At 44.0% G+C, this 17,719-nt stretch overlaps 1 protein-coding gene across 1 annotated transcript in view; it reads left to right on the plus strand.

Moving 5' to 3' along the window:
* Positions 1–17,719, plus strand: part of LOC117729413 (zinc finger protein GLIS1) — a 63,833-nt gene that overhangs the window by 13,524 nt on the left and 32,590 nt on the right. Inside the window, exons 4-5 of the mRNA XM_034530423.1 lie at positions 12,895–13,087; positions 14,382–15,897. Of these exons, the coding sequence (XP_034386314.1) occupies positions 12,895–13,087; positions 14,382–15,897 (1,709 nt within the window). The remainder of the gene's footprint in view (positions 1–12,894; positions 13,088–14,381; positions 15,898–17,719) is intronic.

The following is a 17,719-nucleotide window of genomic DNA, read 5'->3' on the forward strand; positions in this document are numbered from 1 at the left end:
TTTTAAACTAACTTTGTGTGTACAAAGCAACAATTATGTCAGATCTGTAGTACGGTAATACAGATAATTTATTCTCGATGTGAGCTCAGATGATAGAAGATGTATATTTGTATGTCTTTGTCCTGCATGTAAAACAGTGATTTATTGTTAAAGCACCAAATTCAATGATACTAAGCCCAGTTTATTTACTCTTTTTAGTTATTGTGATGTCACTGGAGATGCTGGGGCTGACCCACAGGCAAATAGAGTGACACGTTCTGACTGTAATCAGGTTTTATTTTACGACTGAGACAAAACTCATGTGTAACCATCGGCTGACTCACGTGGCGAAGGGACACAGCGAGCGCACAAATCATAATAAAAGGAGTCTTATTACAGCCATTAAACAAGAGAAGGGAAAACACAGGAGGCCTTTAATGCCTGAAGATCTAAAATGCTTACGCAGTGAGAATATATTTGCTCATAAAGCTCTTTGATGGTGGCCCTGTCCGTTCCAGCACACAGCGCTGCTGTCTGTGTAAATAGCTGTGTATTGACCTCCCACCGCACAAGATTGAATGTGTTTCCTTAGGTGTCATTTGGTACCATTTTGGGGTTTTTACGGGCCCCACTGGGCCTTAATCCCTGCAACCACGGGGGCTCAGGAAGAGTCATGCCATCGCTGCTCAAGCGGTGGCCAACAGTGGGCTCTTCCTGAGGTGGTCGAGATGAGAGGTCGACTATGAACTCCTCACAGCAGCAATATGGAGCTCTGATTGATGTGAAGTTATATATAATGTCGGCAGGACTGTCCATCTCCGATTACCTGTTCCTGTCGCTATGTGTGATCTGTGTTTGTGAGTGTGTGGTTGTGAGGGGGGGGGGGGGGCCCTGTGCCAAAGCCTTTGGTGAATGAGGACTCCCCACACAATAAAAGAATTGAATTGCTGACTTCCTTCGGTATGTGTGGTTTGAAACTCAACACAGGTTTGCTCAGTGGAAAACCTGGGGCCCTCTCTTATTTGTTCTGTATATTTATGAAAACCCCAATACTGTGGTGCCCTCTGAGGGGAGGAGGAGGTCATTTTTCAGCCAAGTTAATGCCCTTTGGTGGTGGATGTTGACTGCTGTGCAATAGCAGGTCTTTTTGCACAGTTCCTCACTGTTGGTTTGAATCGGTTACAGAATATTAACCATGTGTGTGTGTGTGTCAGAAGGGGTTTCAATTAAATATTGTCTCTATTCTTAAAACCAGTCGAGTGATCGTCCTCGTTTTAGGATAACTTGTTTGAAGAAAATCATCCAAATCAAGATCAATCACTTCAAGTCACTTCATAGCCAAACTACAGTGAATCCTGGGATAATGACTGTAGCCCAGTTGCATTCGCTCACGAAGTTTGGACATTGTTATCGTGTACTTTCTCTCGTGCGATGTGTCCTGTGTTGTAAGATAACATTTGTTTTGAGGAAACGCAGAGGGATTTAGTGCTTTTTGTGAATGGCTTATTTTCTGTGCTGAAAGTAATAGTGTTTTATAAACCGGTGACATGAAACAACACCAATAATCAAATAAGAATAAAAGCTGACCCTCGGTGCCTCCGCTGTCAAAGCAAATTTATGTGCTTTTGAAAAAAAAAAAAAACACTTTCCTAAAAGAGCTCCATTTTGGGGGTGAGTTAACCCCTAATCATCTTGACTGGCTAATATTCATTGTGGACACTGTGGAGAGGCACTGGCTTCAAATTGAAACAGAAACTTCAAAAGCCAGAGCAATTACTATGCATGCTTTGAACATATCCTTTTTCTCAAAGTAACATTCCATTATTCTTCCTGCGCTAAAACAACAAAAGTAACAAAGAAGTAGGAAGTGAAATTGGATTCCTCTTTTGGTTCCAAAAACATCTGGTTTGGCCCTTGTTTTAAACAACTAGCATCCCCTCTGAGAATAACAGAAGGTTATGTGCACTGTGAGTAGGTAACAAAATAATCATTCTCAAATGTTGCTCCATTCGAATGTGATCTAATTACCATCACTTAAATTTAACCTCTCAGTTGGACCACCGACCATCAAGGGCATTTTCCTCCAGAGGAAAATGCATTTTCCCTAACTATTCATTTATTTCTCCCCCACCGCTCTTTTTCTAAACCTTTTTCTAAATATACAGTAATTGCTGCAAATTGATCACTTGTTTTACAGAAGTTGTATAACTGTAATCGATTGCAGGGGGCGGTGCTGGGCGAGAAGAAGAGAGAGTATCTGTCAGACGGTGATGCTTCTGCTACACGGAGATGCTCTCATGTTCTGTGGTGGAAGTTCTAGCCACTGTCATTTCTGAGGAATTTCCTGCCATCTGTCTTCAATCGAATTCTCTCACAGATTTTGGGATCCCTTGTAAATATTGGGTGCTGGCTGAAGAGGTATAAAAGGAGTACTGTGAGTTGTGTACCGACAGCGCGGCCCCGCTGGCACGGGTGATGAGCGAGGCTAACAAAGCAAGACAGCATAATGTCTGGCTGCTGTGGAAAGAGGCGCTTATATTTCTGAGACCGCTTGCAAATCAAGTCAACCCCCTTTTTCACTGACTCTGTAGCTTTATGCTGAGTCGGCTTTTGTTCACCTATTTTTGGTTGTGCTAGCAGCATGCAAACCGTTGGCCGGATTACCGTAACACTCGGATATGTTTATGCTGCCCTGTGGATGAATGCCTTTGGTCCACTAGTGCTGCAATGAGGTTCACACATGTAGCTTTCAGTGAAATATCTGGCCAACTATTCGACGGATTGCAATGAAAGTTGGTACAGATGTTCGTGTTCCCCTCATGACGAGTTGTACAGTACTTACTTTGATCGCCCCCTGTCATTTCCTCTTGCGCTACCATTAGGTATTAATTATATTGGCCCAATATTATTTCTAAATACCTGCTAAACCCATGAGATTTCCTTTAGCCTCAGCTGTACTTTATTTTTTAGTGCAAATTAGCAAATGCTAGCACGTTAACAAACACGCCCAACTGAGACGGTGGATATGGCACACATTGTACTTGCATTGCATCGGCGTGTTAGCGTTGTTGTTGTGAGCATGTCTTAAACCCCAAGACTCCGTCACTCTCCCTCCAGATTCATTTTTGGTGATGGCTATGATCGCTCATATCTTTATATTGTGTCTTGTCTGCTTTTGACTTGTCACTTGTCACTTGTCACTGTGAATGAGGACAACCTCAGTTTGGACGGTGGGAGGAAGCCGGAGAACCCGGAGGGAACCCACGCTGACACGGGGAGAACGTGCAAACTCCACTCAGGACTGCCCAGACAGGGATCCGAACCCGCTTGCCGAATCTTGCTGTGAGTCGACAGTGCTAGCCACTACACCACCGTGCAGCCCCATTGCAAACATGTGTTGTAATAAACTTAACCCATTTTTTTATTCTAGCTCATGTAGTGTTAATATCTTTCATTGCGGTCAAATAAAATAACAAACGAAAGAGACAAACACTTAATGGTCACATACTGTTTGCTTTCCTTTTTTGGGGGAGACAACATTGCCCAATCATGAGTCTCTTTTATTGACATCTCAAATTACCTCGGTTTGAACAAAGTTATTTTAATAACCCACCCGTCCTCAACAATACAGATTTATTGTGCTTATACAGTCATTGTGATAAATAGAAGGCCAAATGCTGATGTTTGACAAATGGATCTGATTTCACCACAGTTTCAGTGGGACGTCTGCTGGGTTTTGTTACGACTTAAACGGGCCCACGGACAACTGAGGCCTATTGTTTCGGAAGGGGAGAACGCAGCTTTTGCACTAAATCTCCATGTTTATTTTTTTACAGCAGATTTATATACACTGGTTATTCTCATAGGCGGACACACACACACACACACACAAAAAAACACAGGCACTCAAAGTAGCATGTGCACACACATATTCAGGATCTCTAAAGCCTTTCAAATAAACAGTGATTTAAAATGTTTTTTTCTTAAGTACTTCGTGACACTACTCGTGTGTATTTATTGCAGAAAATTACTTGATTCTGTTGAAGTGTGCCAGTCTCACCTTTAACACTTTCTCTGAGGGTGTCGTGCCCAAATGCTCGTCAGTCTTCCTCGACTGGCAGCGCTCTGCCACTATTTACTGCCGCCTCCCCAAACAGAGCAGCCTCTTGTTTGGCTTTGAAGCACCTCCTGATCCCATGCCGAGGTTTCAGCGCCGTTGGCCTGGCTCCGGAGCCGTGTTGTTCACCGGGCCCCATAAAGGTGTCTGTCACTAAGCCAGACGTCGCTGTCGAGTCGGCCAGCCAAGTGCATCACGTCTCGTCAGTCTGTCGGTCCATCAAGTGAAGACTGATGCTTAGCACGCTCTTTGGCCTTTACAATTATGTGGCTTTTCTGTCAAATTAGAGGATGTGGTATGGCTGAACACTCCTTGTAAAACTTTGTGATTGTCTGTGATTAATCCTGGCAGGGCACCGATTTGTGGGCCAAATCCTGTTATGATAGTGATTGTCAGGATATAATTGTGGCGGACTAGTTGTTTTAAAGTGGTTTGTTGACGACGCACATTTTTTGTTCTAAAAACAAACAATCTATAAAAGTTTGACTCGGGGATAGATGATGTGCTTATTTTTGTGATAATCAATCATTGCTGTGGTGCTTTTTTACTGGCCTTCCCAGAGGTCAGCGTGCAAACATTGTCTTCGAGCATGATGAGGTCTTCTCTTTGGATTTCTGCGTTTCTGTATGCTGAGCTCTGGGTTTTTTTTCTGTTTGGATATAATCATGTGGTTATTGTTGCTTATGCTAATGACTTCATTCTGTTGATTCTGATCTTCTCCCTGTTATAGCTGTTGGAAAAATAAACGCATCACTTCCTGTGCATCAGATGATTATTGGGTTTAATGCAAAGAAACTGTGACTGCAGCGATATTAGTTTGTAACATTGGCATTTATTTATGTGGAAATTATACATCAGGGAAGACTGAATATTAGTGAGAATGTAATGCAGTTCAACAGCAACACAATCTGCAGCCTTTAAAAAGGACCATTAGATTGAATCAGAACAGTCTCAACAATAACTTTATATAACTTTATATAACTTAATTATAACCTTCACAAAGTTTGGAGGATTTACTGCAGGGCTGTGGATTTTGGCACTTCTTTTACTGAGGTTATTTTAATAAACTGGCTACTCCAATGTAGGTCTTTTATTTCTCCAGTGTTAACAACCATTATATATTTAAACGGATTTTAATTGAAAAGGACGAGATGTCTGGAGCAATATCCTAGATGGAAAAATGACAAAAGAAATCTGTCACATTATTGTGCATAATGTTATCGGGGTGGGGTCAGATGCTCATTGAAACATCAAATGTGAAGCATAGAAAGCTCTGTCACTGAATATGATCCTTTTTGCAACTTGAGGAATTACATGCACCAAAGCTGATAATAAGCTGCATTAGAGGCCAGTCTGAAATGATGTGCTTTGAAATTCAAACTGAATATTATGTTACTTCCGATTGACTGATCTGAGCTTGAAAGTTTATTATCTGCTGATCTGTCTCTTAAGACCGTGTTTATTGTGTTGTATTTTTCCCATTGATGTGGATCCCCTATTGTTAGATGTATTCTCTCAAGGGATAGGCTGGAGGGCCTGACGAGGGGCAACCACCAGGTGGTGACATGCACAAGTGTAACGTTTTAATTACGTTAATCAGGGAGGACAGCGGAGGAACTGATTGGCTGTGACAGTTAGTCGGATGTTGTGGAAAGAGATCAGGAATGACCACAGGCATCCAGAGCATCTTCCTCTGTAAGACTCAAGTGTGAGTGTATTCTTTTTTGTGTGTGTGTGTGTGTGTGTGTGTGTGTGTGTGTGTGTGTGTGTGTGTGTGTGTGTGTGTGTGTGTGTGTGTGTGTGTGTGTGTGTGTGTGTGTGTGTGTGTGTGTGTGTGTGTGTGTGTGTGTGTGTGTGTGTGTGTGTGTGTGTGTGTGTGTGTGTGTGTGTGTGTGTGTGTGAGTGAGTGAGAGAGAAAAAAGTACTTGTGTTTGTGTGTGTGTGGGTGTCTGGGGAGTCACATAATCCCACAACATTTTCTCCTGTGTTTGGGCTTTTGACATGTGGTAGAGTGGTCGGGTCTTTTGGACTCGGTGGGCACCAAACATGGCACTGGGAAAGGTTGGGTTGGGTGGGTTGTTGGGGATGGGAGTGTTGTTGGCACAACTCACAACTATTTGTTTGTGTTCACGACTGCGGTTCTCACAGCACCATTTGAAAAGCCTTGTGTTATGAAGACGCCTGCTTCCCACAACATGTGCCCTCTTCTCCAAAAGGCAGGAGAGCTAATCATTTGCCGACCGCTGCGTTCCTCGGTGTGACTGAAAAGTTTGTTGCCACTTGGTACGAACATCCAGACGTATCCCTAAAGAGGTTTGCTTGGACGACTGGTCTCAGTTGTTATATGTGCTCATGATTTCTTTAATGTTATTACGTGGGAGTAAGATATTTTTGTGTTGTACCCAGAAATAACCGAGGCTAGGCTAGTGCCCTTTTCTTCACTTTATTTATTTGTATTCAACTTTTATTAAGCTGGTGTGAGTTTATTGTGGGACCAAGCTGATCATAAAAAAACAGGGAGGAGCAAAGATACCTGATTTGAGAGCAGCTAAAATCAGCTGGAACAAATTGATTTTATCCTCATGAAAGTTCTCATGTCCTGGTACTGGTAATCCTGCTACAAAAACACGGACCGTAATTTAATAGTTGTTCTTCTTCCCTGGCTACGCACCTGCTTTAAGAGGAGCTTTCTTCGTAGACATTGTTATTTTTCATTTTCTTGTGCCCTCGGGTTTTTCAATCATACATCTATTACTAAGCAAACAAATAAGTTCCGGGCCTATGCCGCAGACACAAATATAGACAAGAGTTATGAGATTCGGAGAAGCTGGGAAAGGCTTTGCACCCCTAATACACAACATCTGCACAGGACAGGACACACAACCAGACCTGCTGTCGCACACTTGTAACTGTTGACCTGATGTTGAAAGAGAGGGGGGAGTCCGACAGGCAGGTGGGGGTGTTGGCGCAAACGGGAGTAAAATGATCATTATTAACTGTTTAGGTGCTGAATGTTATGATTTATGGAGCCAAAGTGGGGCCAGTTGAGGTGTCACATTGGATTTCCAGAGGCATCTGTCTTGCGGTTTTGGCAGCTTGTTGTACCTTGGGTTCAGATGTTTGTATCACACTCCTGACATCCCCTCCCCCCAAACAGCCTCCCGCTTTGAGCACAGGACACCTCTGATCGCTCCCCTTTTCCTCTCCCGAAACCATCTCTCCATCTGCACATCTGCTTTTCATTGAGGCCTGCATGTCTCTGAAGACTTGAACGCATTAAACGCTGGCACAAGCTCAGTCTCATTCTGGCACTTAACACAACGCTTAGGTGACTTAAAAGGGAGAGGCGAGAATTATAGAAAATGAAGTGTCACCGAAATAAAAAATCGCCGCAGATTACCACCAATTACACTTAATAATGCTGTCCAGGCCATCTGCTGATCAGATGGAGGACTGGTGTTATCTGTGGAGGAATAATGGTACAAGTGAGTGGGAGAATAGGGAGATTCATTGAGGGAGACAGCAACATATTTAACTATGTGATGATGTGGTTTGATCTTTACTGTATAGACTGGAATGCTTTGTATGGCGATGCAGTCACAACTGCGTATCCTGGGATAATAACCATGTTGTTTCAGAGAGGTTAAGTTCTGCTAGATTGGAGACATGTGTCTGCTCTGCTTTATTAGTCATTTATTAGTCACTGAGGTCAGGGGAGAGTTTTTAGCCAAGGCACAACAGTGCTGAACTTGAACATGACTCTGATCATCAGCCCCTGAGGCAGCTTCAATAGGTGTACAGTTACAGCGCACCCTAACTGGCCATGATCCCCAATGTGAAATTCATCCAGTATGTGAAGCGTGTTCAACCATCAATGTAATCACCGTCACAGTGACCGCAACCTTCCACTAAAGAGTGAGTCGAGCCATAATCATCAGAATTAGCGGGTCTGCATTCGTTCATTGTCCCTGTGTATTGTCTTATTTTGCAGCCTCCATGGTCACGGTGGCTGCATTAATCAGCGGGAGCCGGATTAGAAAAGCACTTTCCGCTCACGATCGTGATGCATCCGAGTTTTATAGCTTATATGCGCGCCTGCGTTCCCACAGGATTTTTTTTTGACAAGAAGGAAGCGTGACAAATGGATGACATCAGAGCAGGCGCATTGCACGGTGATTGGAACCGTGTTTCCCACCACAGCCTAAGCCAAAAAAATAATCATACATGTCCCAAAACAAGTTCTCGAATAACCACGTTTATCCTTTCATAATTACACTCTGGTTTGAAGCATTCGTCCTTGTATTCGTGCGCAATGGAGCATGCGAACTAGAATGCCGCTCCTTTTAATTTGACTTCTTCCTCTTATATGTTTCACTGAGCTCCTCAGTTTACTGTCATCCTGCACTGATGCTCCCTGAGAAGAACGTGCTACTTTAATTATACAGGAGAGGAGCAATAGATACCATGTGATGACATTTATGGAACAGAAGATCCCACTTAAGATGTAACAGAGTAGTATTAGACAGCATTTTATCCACAGGGATTGTTTCTTGCTCACAACATGTGCTTATTTTTTTCTTTTAGGGTGGTGTATTAAGGGGCCAATAACAATAGAGTACTTATTTGTGCCTGCGTCTTTAGTTGTCAATGCTGACATCAGTGGCTCTTTGTGAGGATGAGCCAGCACATCTGTACATGGTCTCTTTATTGAACACAACATGTGGCCCCTGGTGCTTCTGGCACCATCCTACCTCTTTCTTTCTGCTCCTCCGTCCCTGATCTCACGCCCTTACAGCATCACTCCTAATTCGGCCCGAACGCTTGCAACTGTGTTTTTTATCAGAGTAGTATCGCCACCCTGCTACTTCTGAGGTGCTCACGAGACTTGCACACAATAGTGAACTCCATTTTAATGGATAATCTGCAAGGATTCACTGTAAAGGCAAGAATGTATTTTAAATGACCGTGGCTACAGATTGAGATCAATTTAAAGGTCCTCCGGGGAAGTTTTCGTGTGAACACAGAAAAGTTATATTTATATTTAGGGTATCCTTAAGGTCAAACAAACATGGTGAATGCCTTTTTGTTTCTCATAAAACATTTGCAAAGGTGGCTAACTGGACTTTTTATTGTTAAAGCTGTATTATGTACATCCGTGTTGAGCTCTTTTTGGGTGCATTGCTTTGCTGCTTTGCTTCCTACTGCCAGCAATTGTTGCTCTGTGGTTTAGTGTGAAACCAGCGGCAGGAATGCCAGTGAGCTTGTGCAAGTGCATGATGCAAAGACATTGCTCCATAGAGTGATAGTGGTCAAAACTTTTTTATTATTTTTTAGACGATTTCACAGAGAGGGATTTTGTAACAGCTCAAGTTTTTCCCTCAGAAATAACATGGCGGGGGGGGGGGGGGGGGGGGGGGGAGAGAATGTAAATCCATAGCCAAAGGAATGTAAAGTGTGATGAGCACAAATCTGCTTAAATGACCACCAGCAAACTCATAAAAAAAAATGGTCATCTCTCACATTCTCAAACTCATTCCCTTATTAAATCCCACAAACATCGTACACCCTCTCTCCTCCTGTCACTGCTGCAGGATAGCTAACATTTCACCTCAAAGCCCGATGCTCTTTTAGGCTTCCACCTCCTGATCAAACTAGCCTCTAACACACAATGAAACGTTCGGCGCTAAATTACCGTGGCACATTCAATATAAACTGAATTTACTGTTGGGTCCCATCCAAGCCACCATATGTCGAGGAGCCCGTTTCCCCAACCAGCGCATGACTGATGCTGTTAATCTAGCAGAGCTCTAAATCACTGGAGCGCTAACTTTCTGCAGCGAGACCTTTAACCATCATGTAACAATCTGACTTTAATGTCCTGGAGACACTAAGAAGGTGTCTCTAGGATGGAGTAACTTGAGTCCACTCCTAAATGTTGGATACAGAAGCACTTTTTTTTATAGTTACTACTAACTGGTTGTATTGGAACAAATAACTCTTACATAAACGTTTTCAGTGACACTCAAAGTCTCTCTAAATATAGAAGATATACAGATAAGGCACTATATATAAATATATATAGTATTAGTGATAATACCAGGTAGGGTTGGGTGTTTTTTTAAAATGTTCGATCCTAGTGCAGACACAATGCCTGACCTTTTATCAATAACATATTTCATAAATATAAATATAATTTTCACAAAACCCTTGCAATGAGATTTAATTTATATTTAAAGGTGCAAGTCCTGAGATTGGGAGCATTTAGCCTCCCAACGGCTCTCAACATGTCGACGGCAAGCTGGTGGCTAAAAGCTAACGGTGCTAAGAGCGCTAACAGTGCAGACAAAGCTAACCGAAGGGTAGGTACTACTGCTGTGCTTCCGCGGCAACGCTGTTGGTTGGGACCGGCATTACCAGCCGTAACCGCTGTTTGAGAGTAGGTAGAGCTCACGTGCACTATCCAACACTAAAAGCACAAGCGGCCCCGGCTCAGTATTGAGGTACAATTGCCAGATCTAATACTAGGCGTAGTGTTTTGCAAAATACACGCAAACACCAAGCTCAGTGCAACCTCAGCTCAATGAGTTCTGGCAGTGATACACCCCCTCCCAAAAAAAAGCAAACATGCTGGAAAACAATGGTTGTATTATTTGCAAGTTTCAGCGAAATCATCTGCAGACAGGTAATCAGTGTTCTGGGATCATCCCTGTCTTCTCTTCATGTCTAATTCATTTACATGGAGGACTTTTCCTGGCAAGCGTCCCTTCGGTGTTGTGAAACAGCGAGCATTGTCTCACAATTGGGGTTACATTCACCGGGCTTCCTGGTTTGGGTCTAAGTGGTGACTAAGATATGTGTGTGTGTGTGAGAGAGAGCATGTGCATCCAGTCAAGGCGTAGTTGACTGGCTGCCAGGCCATCCAGTTGCTCTATGATGACAATTGTTTTATTTGGTTGTTTTTGTTGTTTGTGTGTGCATGTGTATGGACAGTCAATGCCTTATTAAAAGATCTCTGATGATGTTAGTCATCTCCATCCTGACTCATGTCACTTCTGGCCATCCTGATTGAATTACTCCTGACTTGAGGCGGAGCAATACTTGGCTTCACACCAGCTGGGCCTCGAAACGTTAATACAGAAACACAGTTGTAAACGCTCCGCCAACAAGCAGGGAGAATAAAAAAAAGACGGAACAATCCTAAATTTGATAAACACAACGATTTGTATTGCTTGAAAACAGACCAGAGCTCAAAGACATCTTGCCTTCTGTTAACGGCTTTGAGTGAAACCAGCGTTTGTTCCAACGGTCCCCCGGCGATACTCGACTGTTTGCGTTGCTCGCTTTGCCTTTTCTCTACTTCTTTGTGTTCCAGCCGTGACCCGTGACAAGACAAATGCAGTGAAGACTAAGGATACATCAACTGTAGGAGGGATATGTGAAAAGATGTTTCTTACACAGAGGATAACATGGCTCACAAAGTTCCCTTGTTTTCTCTTGTCTTTTGTTCGTCCTTGTAACCTTTTTCCCATATTCCCAAACCGCCCCCCCTTCTCTCTTCTACTGTTTACTCTGCTTTGCCATTTGTTACTCATGTTGTAATAGCTTTCTCCTTTGTTAGTCTTTTTTTGTTTTTCCACTATTGCACAAATACAGATTTATTGCTGAATATCTCTCTGACTATTTTCACATTGAGTTCATTTTTTTTTTTTTACCTTATCCATTCCCACCAGTACCTTTTTAAAAAAAAATGTTTTCTCTCACATGCAGGCTGTTTAGGTGACTTTATTGATACTAGCTCATGGTGTGTGATAACATTGTCAATAATATCATTAGGGGAAAATTGAATTTGAGAAATTGAGTTAGGAAAGTTGGAAAAGGGGACGCGTGGCCGCCTGCACATGAGCGTGTGGGGATATCGGCTTTCCCTTCACAAATATCTCCTCACACATCGAGGCCCTCCCTTTGTTCACTTTCATCTCTCTGTCCTATTTTTGTTATGTTTTGTGTCCCATTCGTAAAAGCCTTTATTTCTTCTCAAAAAGTCAGGTCGGAACGATGAATGGTATGATAAAAAAGAAAGATCTTAAAAATGCGCTGACTTATATGATGCTTGAACCTGAGGAATAAAGCACAGTATAGTTGATACAAAAACATAAATGCATTTAAAAAAAAGGCATTTTAATTGAGCCTCCTCAAACAGGTCTTGTGCAGACATGACACCTCCACCGTGGGTAAAAACCTAAGAAGCTTTTTGAATGAAACATCATCAATAATCAAGTCCATTTGCTCTTCACATCGCACTTCTAGAGTAGATCACACTTTAAATATATATTTATGTATTAATATTTAATAAATCAATTGACAACTTAATTAAATAAATACAAAGGTTGATTTGAATTATTTATTTATACTTTTAGTGGCTGGATCTTCCAGGCACTTTCATTTAAATGTGTTTATGTTTGCAAAATGGACAATTCGCCATTTGGAATAAAATTCCTCAATTACTCCAGCAATAATATCTGGCAATAAATCTCTGAGACATTATTCTTCCTGTCCTCAGTTGGCCAAAGCTCTCCATACATCAGCCAACAATTATTCCTCATGAGAATATGCATAATCTGATAGGATTACAACATGTCACTGATGGCATGGATCCCACTATAAAGTTATTCTTCTTCCAGAGCAGTCAGTAGATCACTGGGTCCACTGCTTCGCACATTTATTTATTTAGGAGTGACGATGGATCACAAATAGAGGATTTAGCCAGTCATGTGACTTTCTTTCTGCTCTTCTTTCAGCGAATACTCCCTACTGCTCAGAAAAGGATTTAGAGAGTGAGCTGGGTGACACTGAGGGCACCCTGATGCGATGTGGGCAGAGCTTGCCACTGCTGGTGGGGGGTCATTTAGGGGGGCTTTATACCCAGAGCCTCCACAGCAACAGACCTACACCCGACCTCATTCTGCAGGACGGCCCTCACCAAGACACCAGGTAAACTGTCACTATCATTGCCGTTTTATCATCATTTTGTGCTCGTTCCACTCTTTAACGTTTCCTGTTTGGTGTCGTATTACAAAAGAATCTGCAGGTACAATGTGTTTTTCATTAGCTTTGCTATTGTGAACCAGATGTACACATATTTAGCTGGAACGCTTTACCCAGTCTCATAAAACACACCGATGGGGGTTCTAAGTACAACATTTATGTTACACTAATGCGATTCTCCTGTTGTGCAATCTTTGACTACCGTCATTGCAGTTAACGTATTTCAAGTAAAGTTCTCTGTTGTGGGGTTTGTCCCTTCTTTTCCCTCCTCATCTGATCAAAGTGCTGCTGGACGGCCATTTACTTCTTTCGTATGGTCTCTCAATATTTTCAATATAGCCAAACAGGATATGGTACTCCTGAATAGAAAGAGAGAGAGAGAGGGGAGGGGGGAGTCTTTATTAACAACAACGATGACAAAGTCTGCCAGTGGCTTTCTCCAGTCCTAGCTAGCGCTAGCTCTGTTTTTTTCCCCCATCGCGCTCAGGGCGAAGAGACAAAGACGATACCTTCATGAGACAGCCCGGAGAAAAGAGAGCTCTTCTCACATCACTCAGGGGCTTTGGACAAAATCCATAATGAGCCAAATGACAGGAATGATTATGTAGGAGATCACAGCAACGCATGGAGAAATTTGACCTGGGTTCCCCATTCAGTGAGGCAAAGATTCCCACCATAATACACAGTATTGTAAACGGTGACCCTTCATAGGCCGCAATTATGCCACCAAAACAGGTGACTCCCTATTTATCCACAATATTGGGTTGGGTTTAACCCCTTTGTGTCATCAAAGCCTGTCAGATGGACACACTAGCCAGTGGCCTCTCGGTCTCTGCAGCCATCCATCCCTCCCCCTCTCTCTATTCTTAGTCATAAATGCCCATTCATATCCTCTCACTACCAGGAGATCCTGTTTCATTTAGTCATGAAAACTCTCTGGATCATCATCATCAGCAGTGGATACTACCAAGTGTTCAACACCACCTTAAGTCACTGAATCCTACTCAATGTTAATGTTTGTTTCCATAAGGTCCGTTATGGTGTATGAAAGACTTGGTTAAAATATTTTCATTTTCTTATTTAGGATTTTTATGTAAACTGAGAGAATGGAGGAGGAGGGGTTAGCAAGAGGCTAAACTCTGACTGCTGCCGGTGGGAAGGATGAACCCGCCGGTATCTGTCATCAGCCTGTTAGCTAATAGCGCTCATATTCCTCTTTGTGTTTGTTTTCTCCTTACAGATCCTCCTCTGCCTTCCAGAGGACCCTGCCAGGGGCCTCACCCGGCCTGGGCTGCGGTGGTGCCAACGGGACTCGCTCTTCACTCCCTTACCCAATCAAACAAGAGAACTCAATGGGCTACAAGATCTCAAACTCAGCGTCCGGGGTCCATAGCACTTCTCCGGCCGGGTTTCAGAACTGCAGTGCGGGCCAAGTTTTGGGGATGCCGAGGGACAATATAGTTGGAGCGCCGCATGTTAGCAACAGCGGCGGTGGCGTATGCACAGTGAGCGGTGTGTCAGGGAACGCAGTGCAACCGTTTAATAATGAAGATGGCTCCTCCCCGCTGGCTTTGTCCCCGACTGGCTCCCGTCATTCAGCGCGGCTGCTCAGTGCTACCAGTCTGAGGAGGCGCTGCCTGTCCCTGGCCTCACCGTCCACCTCCGCTGCTGGCAGTGTTGCTGCCGCCGGTTCCCCATTGGCTACCGACGTTTCCTCCGAGGAGATCAATATCACCGCCATCATCTGCTCCTCCTCCCAGATGTCGATGGTTGCCTGCGTCAACGGTTTCCGCACAAACCTCTCGCCCAACCACGCCAGCAGTGCCGGCTTCTCCTCCTCTTCCTCCTCCTCTTCCACATCGCCACTCTCTAACTCCTGCTCACAGGAAGCCCCCCAGAGGCCCCCACCTCACGGAAGCCCCCAGCAGGCCACGCTACAGGAGAGCTGTCAGCTATCCTCACCGGCCACCTGCCTGCTGTCCCTTTCCTCCTCCTCGTCCTCCTCTTCAGTGTCATCAGTGGAGACGGAGCAGGGCCAGGGGCTGTGTGAGGAGCGGGGCTCCATGCTGCCAGGGCGTGGGGCTGGAGGAACTGCCGGGGGAGGTGTTGGAGGAGGAGGCTCGGACGGGTTGGGGCTACTGATGAGTGGGGCCCTGATGTCTGGGATGCTGCATTCGGGACCAGAAGTTGGGGTCCTCCTTGACGGTGGCCAAAGATCAGGTGCTGCCCTTAAACAGGAGCCTCTGGATGATTTTTCTCCTAGCGAAGACGAACTCTTTCAGCACCACTATCATCGTCACCATCACTTGAGTGGCCGCAGCGGGCACCTTCGTCAGCCTCACCACCCCTCTCGCCCTGCGATGCCTCCACCCTATCACCTGCACCAATACGTGGGGCCCAGTCCTGGGGGCCTGCTCCACCACCAGAGCCAGCAAACAGTACCAACCTCTTGCCTGGGACTCAAACCGACCTCTGGAGGCCCTCCTGGGTCTCACACAGCCCCAGAGCGGGAAGAAGTCGGAGGAGGAGCAGTAGCTGATAAGCAGGTGTGTCGCTGGATTGACTGCAGTGCTGCGTACGAGCAGCAGGAGGAGCTTGTGAGGCACATTGAGAAAGTCCACATCGACCAGCGCAAAGGTGAGGACTTCACCTGTTTCTGGGCAGGCTGCATTCGTCGCTACAAAGCCTTCAACGCCCGCTACAAACTGCTCATTCACATGAGAGTCCACTCCGGAGAGAAACCTAACAAGTGTATGGTGAGTCATCATAACCCTGTCAAATTATCCAGCCAACACTTGCCAAACCCCAAAAAACACACACACCTGTGGTCATTCACAACATATAACAGTATTATATCGTAAATCACCTCGTAGTCATCTTTGCTTCTTCTTGAAAAGTATTTGGTTGTCATTATTGGTTCAGTATGAGTCTAGTTTGTCCCATAATTGCAACCATCTGTTAAAAATGTTTTTTCTGTTTGAATTAAACACAAGCACATCTTTCACAAAATAATTCAGTCCCACAAGAGGATTTTTCCATTGTGTCCAAAAACCATACTGGACTTGCTTCACTGCTGATTACTTTTCAACATAAACCTTTATTTTTGTTTTGGTTGAAAAACAGTTATGATTGTAATTCCTGTACTTTTTATTGAAACAGGTAAAAAAAGAAAATATAGATATTTTTTTGTCCTCTGAAGATATGAGTTGCTGTAAGAGCAGCACTAACTCGTCAGTATAAATAGATTTGTGGTTGAAATTACAGGTAAGGCTCCGATTCCACAAGTCAACACACTAATCAATGTCAAGCTGTCACTCCCCCGCGTCCCGTAGCAAATGGAAAAAGCCCTCCAACTGTAAGAATAATTTAGTCCAAATACACAATTAGTCCACAATTTGTGTAGGGCGAAGCCATGTTTATTTTCACAAGCACTGTGTTTTTTGAGACGGGATTCAGATCATGAAAAGCCAACACATATGGTTAACATAACCAAACAATGCCTACACTTGATCCTTTTAAATGGGAGCTTTGAATGTTTAGCTGTCCCACAAGTATTAGGTGAGTTGGTTATATGTCCAAGACAAATATGAGGAGAAATGTAGTAGTCTGGAGAAGGGAGCCACAAAGGGATGGTCAGTAACATTTACTAGTCTTGCTCAATTCACGGCTTCACCCAACGCCCCTGTCAGAAGTTGAGAAGTTGTCCTCTTCAAGTTCAGGAACCCTCTCCCAATCCTAATTATTGAAAAGCTGAGTCTGCAATATTGCCACAGCACCTGTTTTATCTCCAGGCCAAGACCTGGACTTTCTTCTTCTTCTTCTTCTTTTAAGTAACAGTGCCTTGTACAATTAGCTGAGGTGAGGGTCTGTTCATAGAAAAGTTGTATTCTATGGCCGTTTTCTTCAGAGTTGGATAAGAAATTTGATTCTGGCTGCTACTTCTTCGTGCACATCTGAGCTGAACGCCGATTCTAGCCAAAAAAGAAAAACTCTACTGTTGCTGCTGTTCTCCCTGCTTTACGTCACTCCGGGGTATTAGTGTTCCGCTTCCTTGGCCCAGTGTGAGCAAAACATTTGGAAGTAATTTGCTGCATTGTATGTTCCCCAGCTGTTGATTATGCCCTCGATGCTGCTGCAGGTGTGACTTTAGCCCGTGAGCCGTCGTGACATTTGGGTGACACGCAGCAAATGGACACGGAGGGGATGTTTGTATGTTCATACGGTGTACGCTTGAATGTATCACTGTGAAGATGTGTGTATGTGTGTGTTTTTTGGAGATGTTTACCACATGTGAGCACTGGAACAATCCGGCTCAGTGTGGAGGAGCCGCTGGATTCTGTCTGCCGACATGAGGCACTGTGAAACGCTGCTACACACCCTAACCTCCCGATCACCCTCATTTCAAGCACACACACACACACACACACACACACACACACACACGCACACGCACGTATTCACAGCCATGCAGTTATATGACAATGTGAATATTGTTTCCATTGACTCGCACAATAGGAAGTATTGATTCCGAGTACAGTACGTTGGGGTTGTAGCACTCCGACCGAGCATAAACAGAAA

Source organism: Cyclopterus lumpus, chromosome 4 (genome assembly GCF_009769545.1).
Source record: "Cyclopterus lumpus isolate fCycLum1 chromosome 4, fCycLum1.pri, whole genome shotgun sequence".
Taxonomy (NCBI): domain Eukaryota; kingdom Metazoa; phylum Chordata; class Actinopteri; order Perciformes; family Cyclopteridae; genus Cyclopterus; species Cyclopterus lumpus.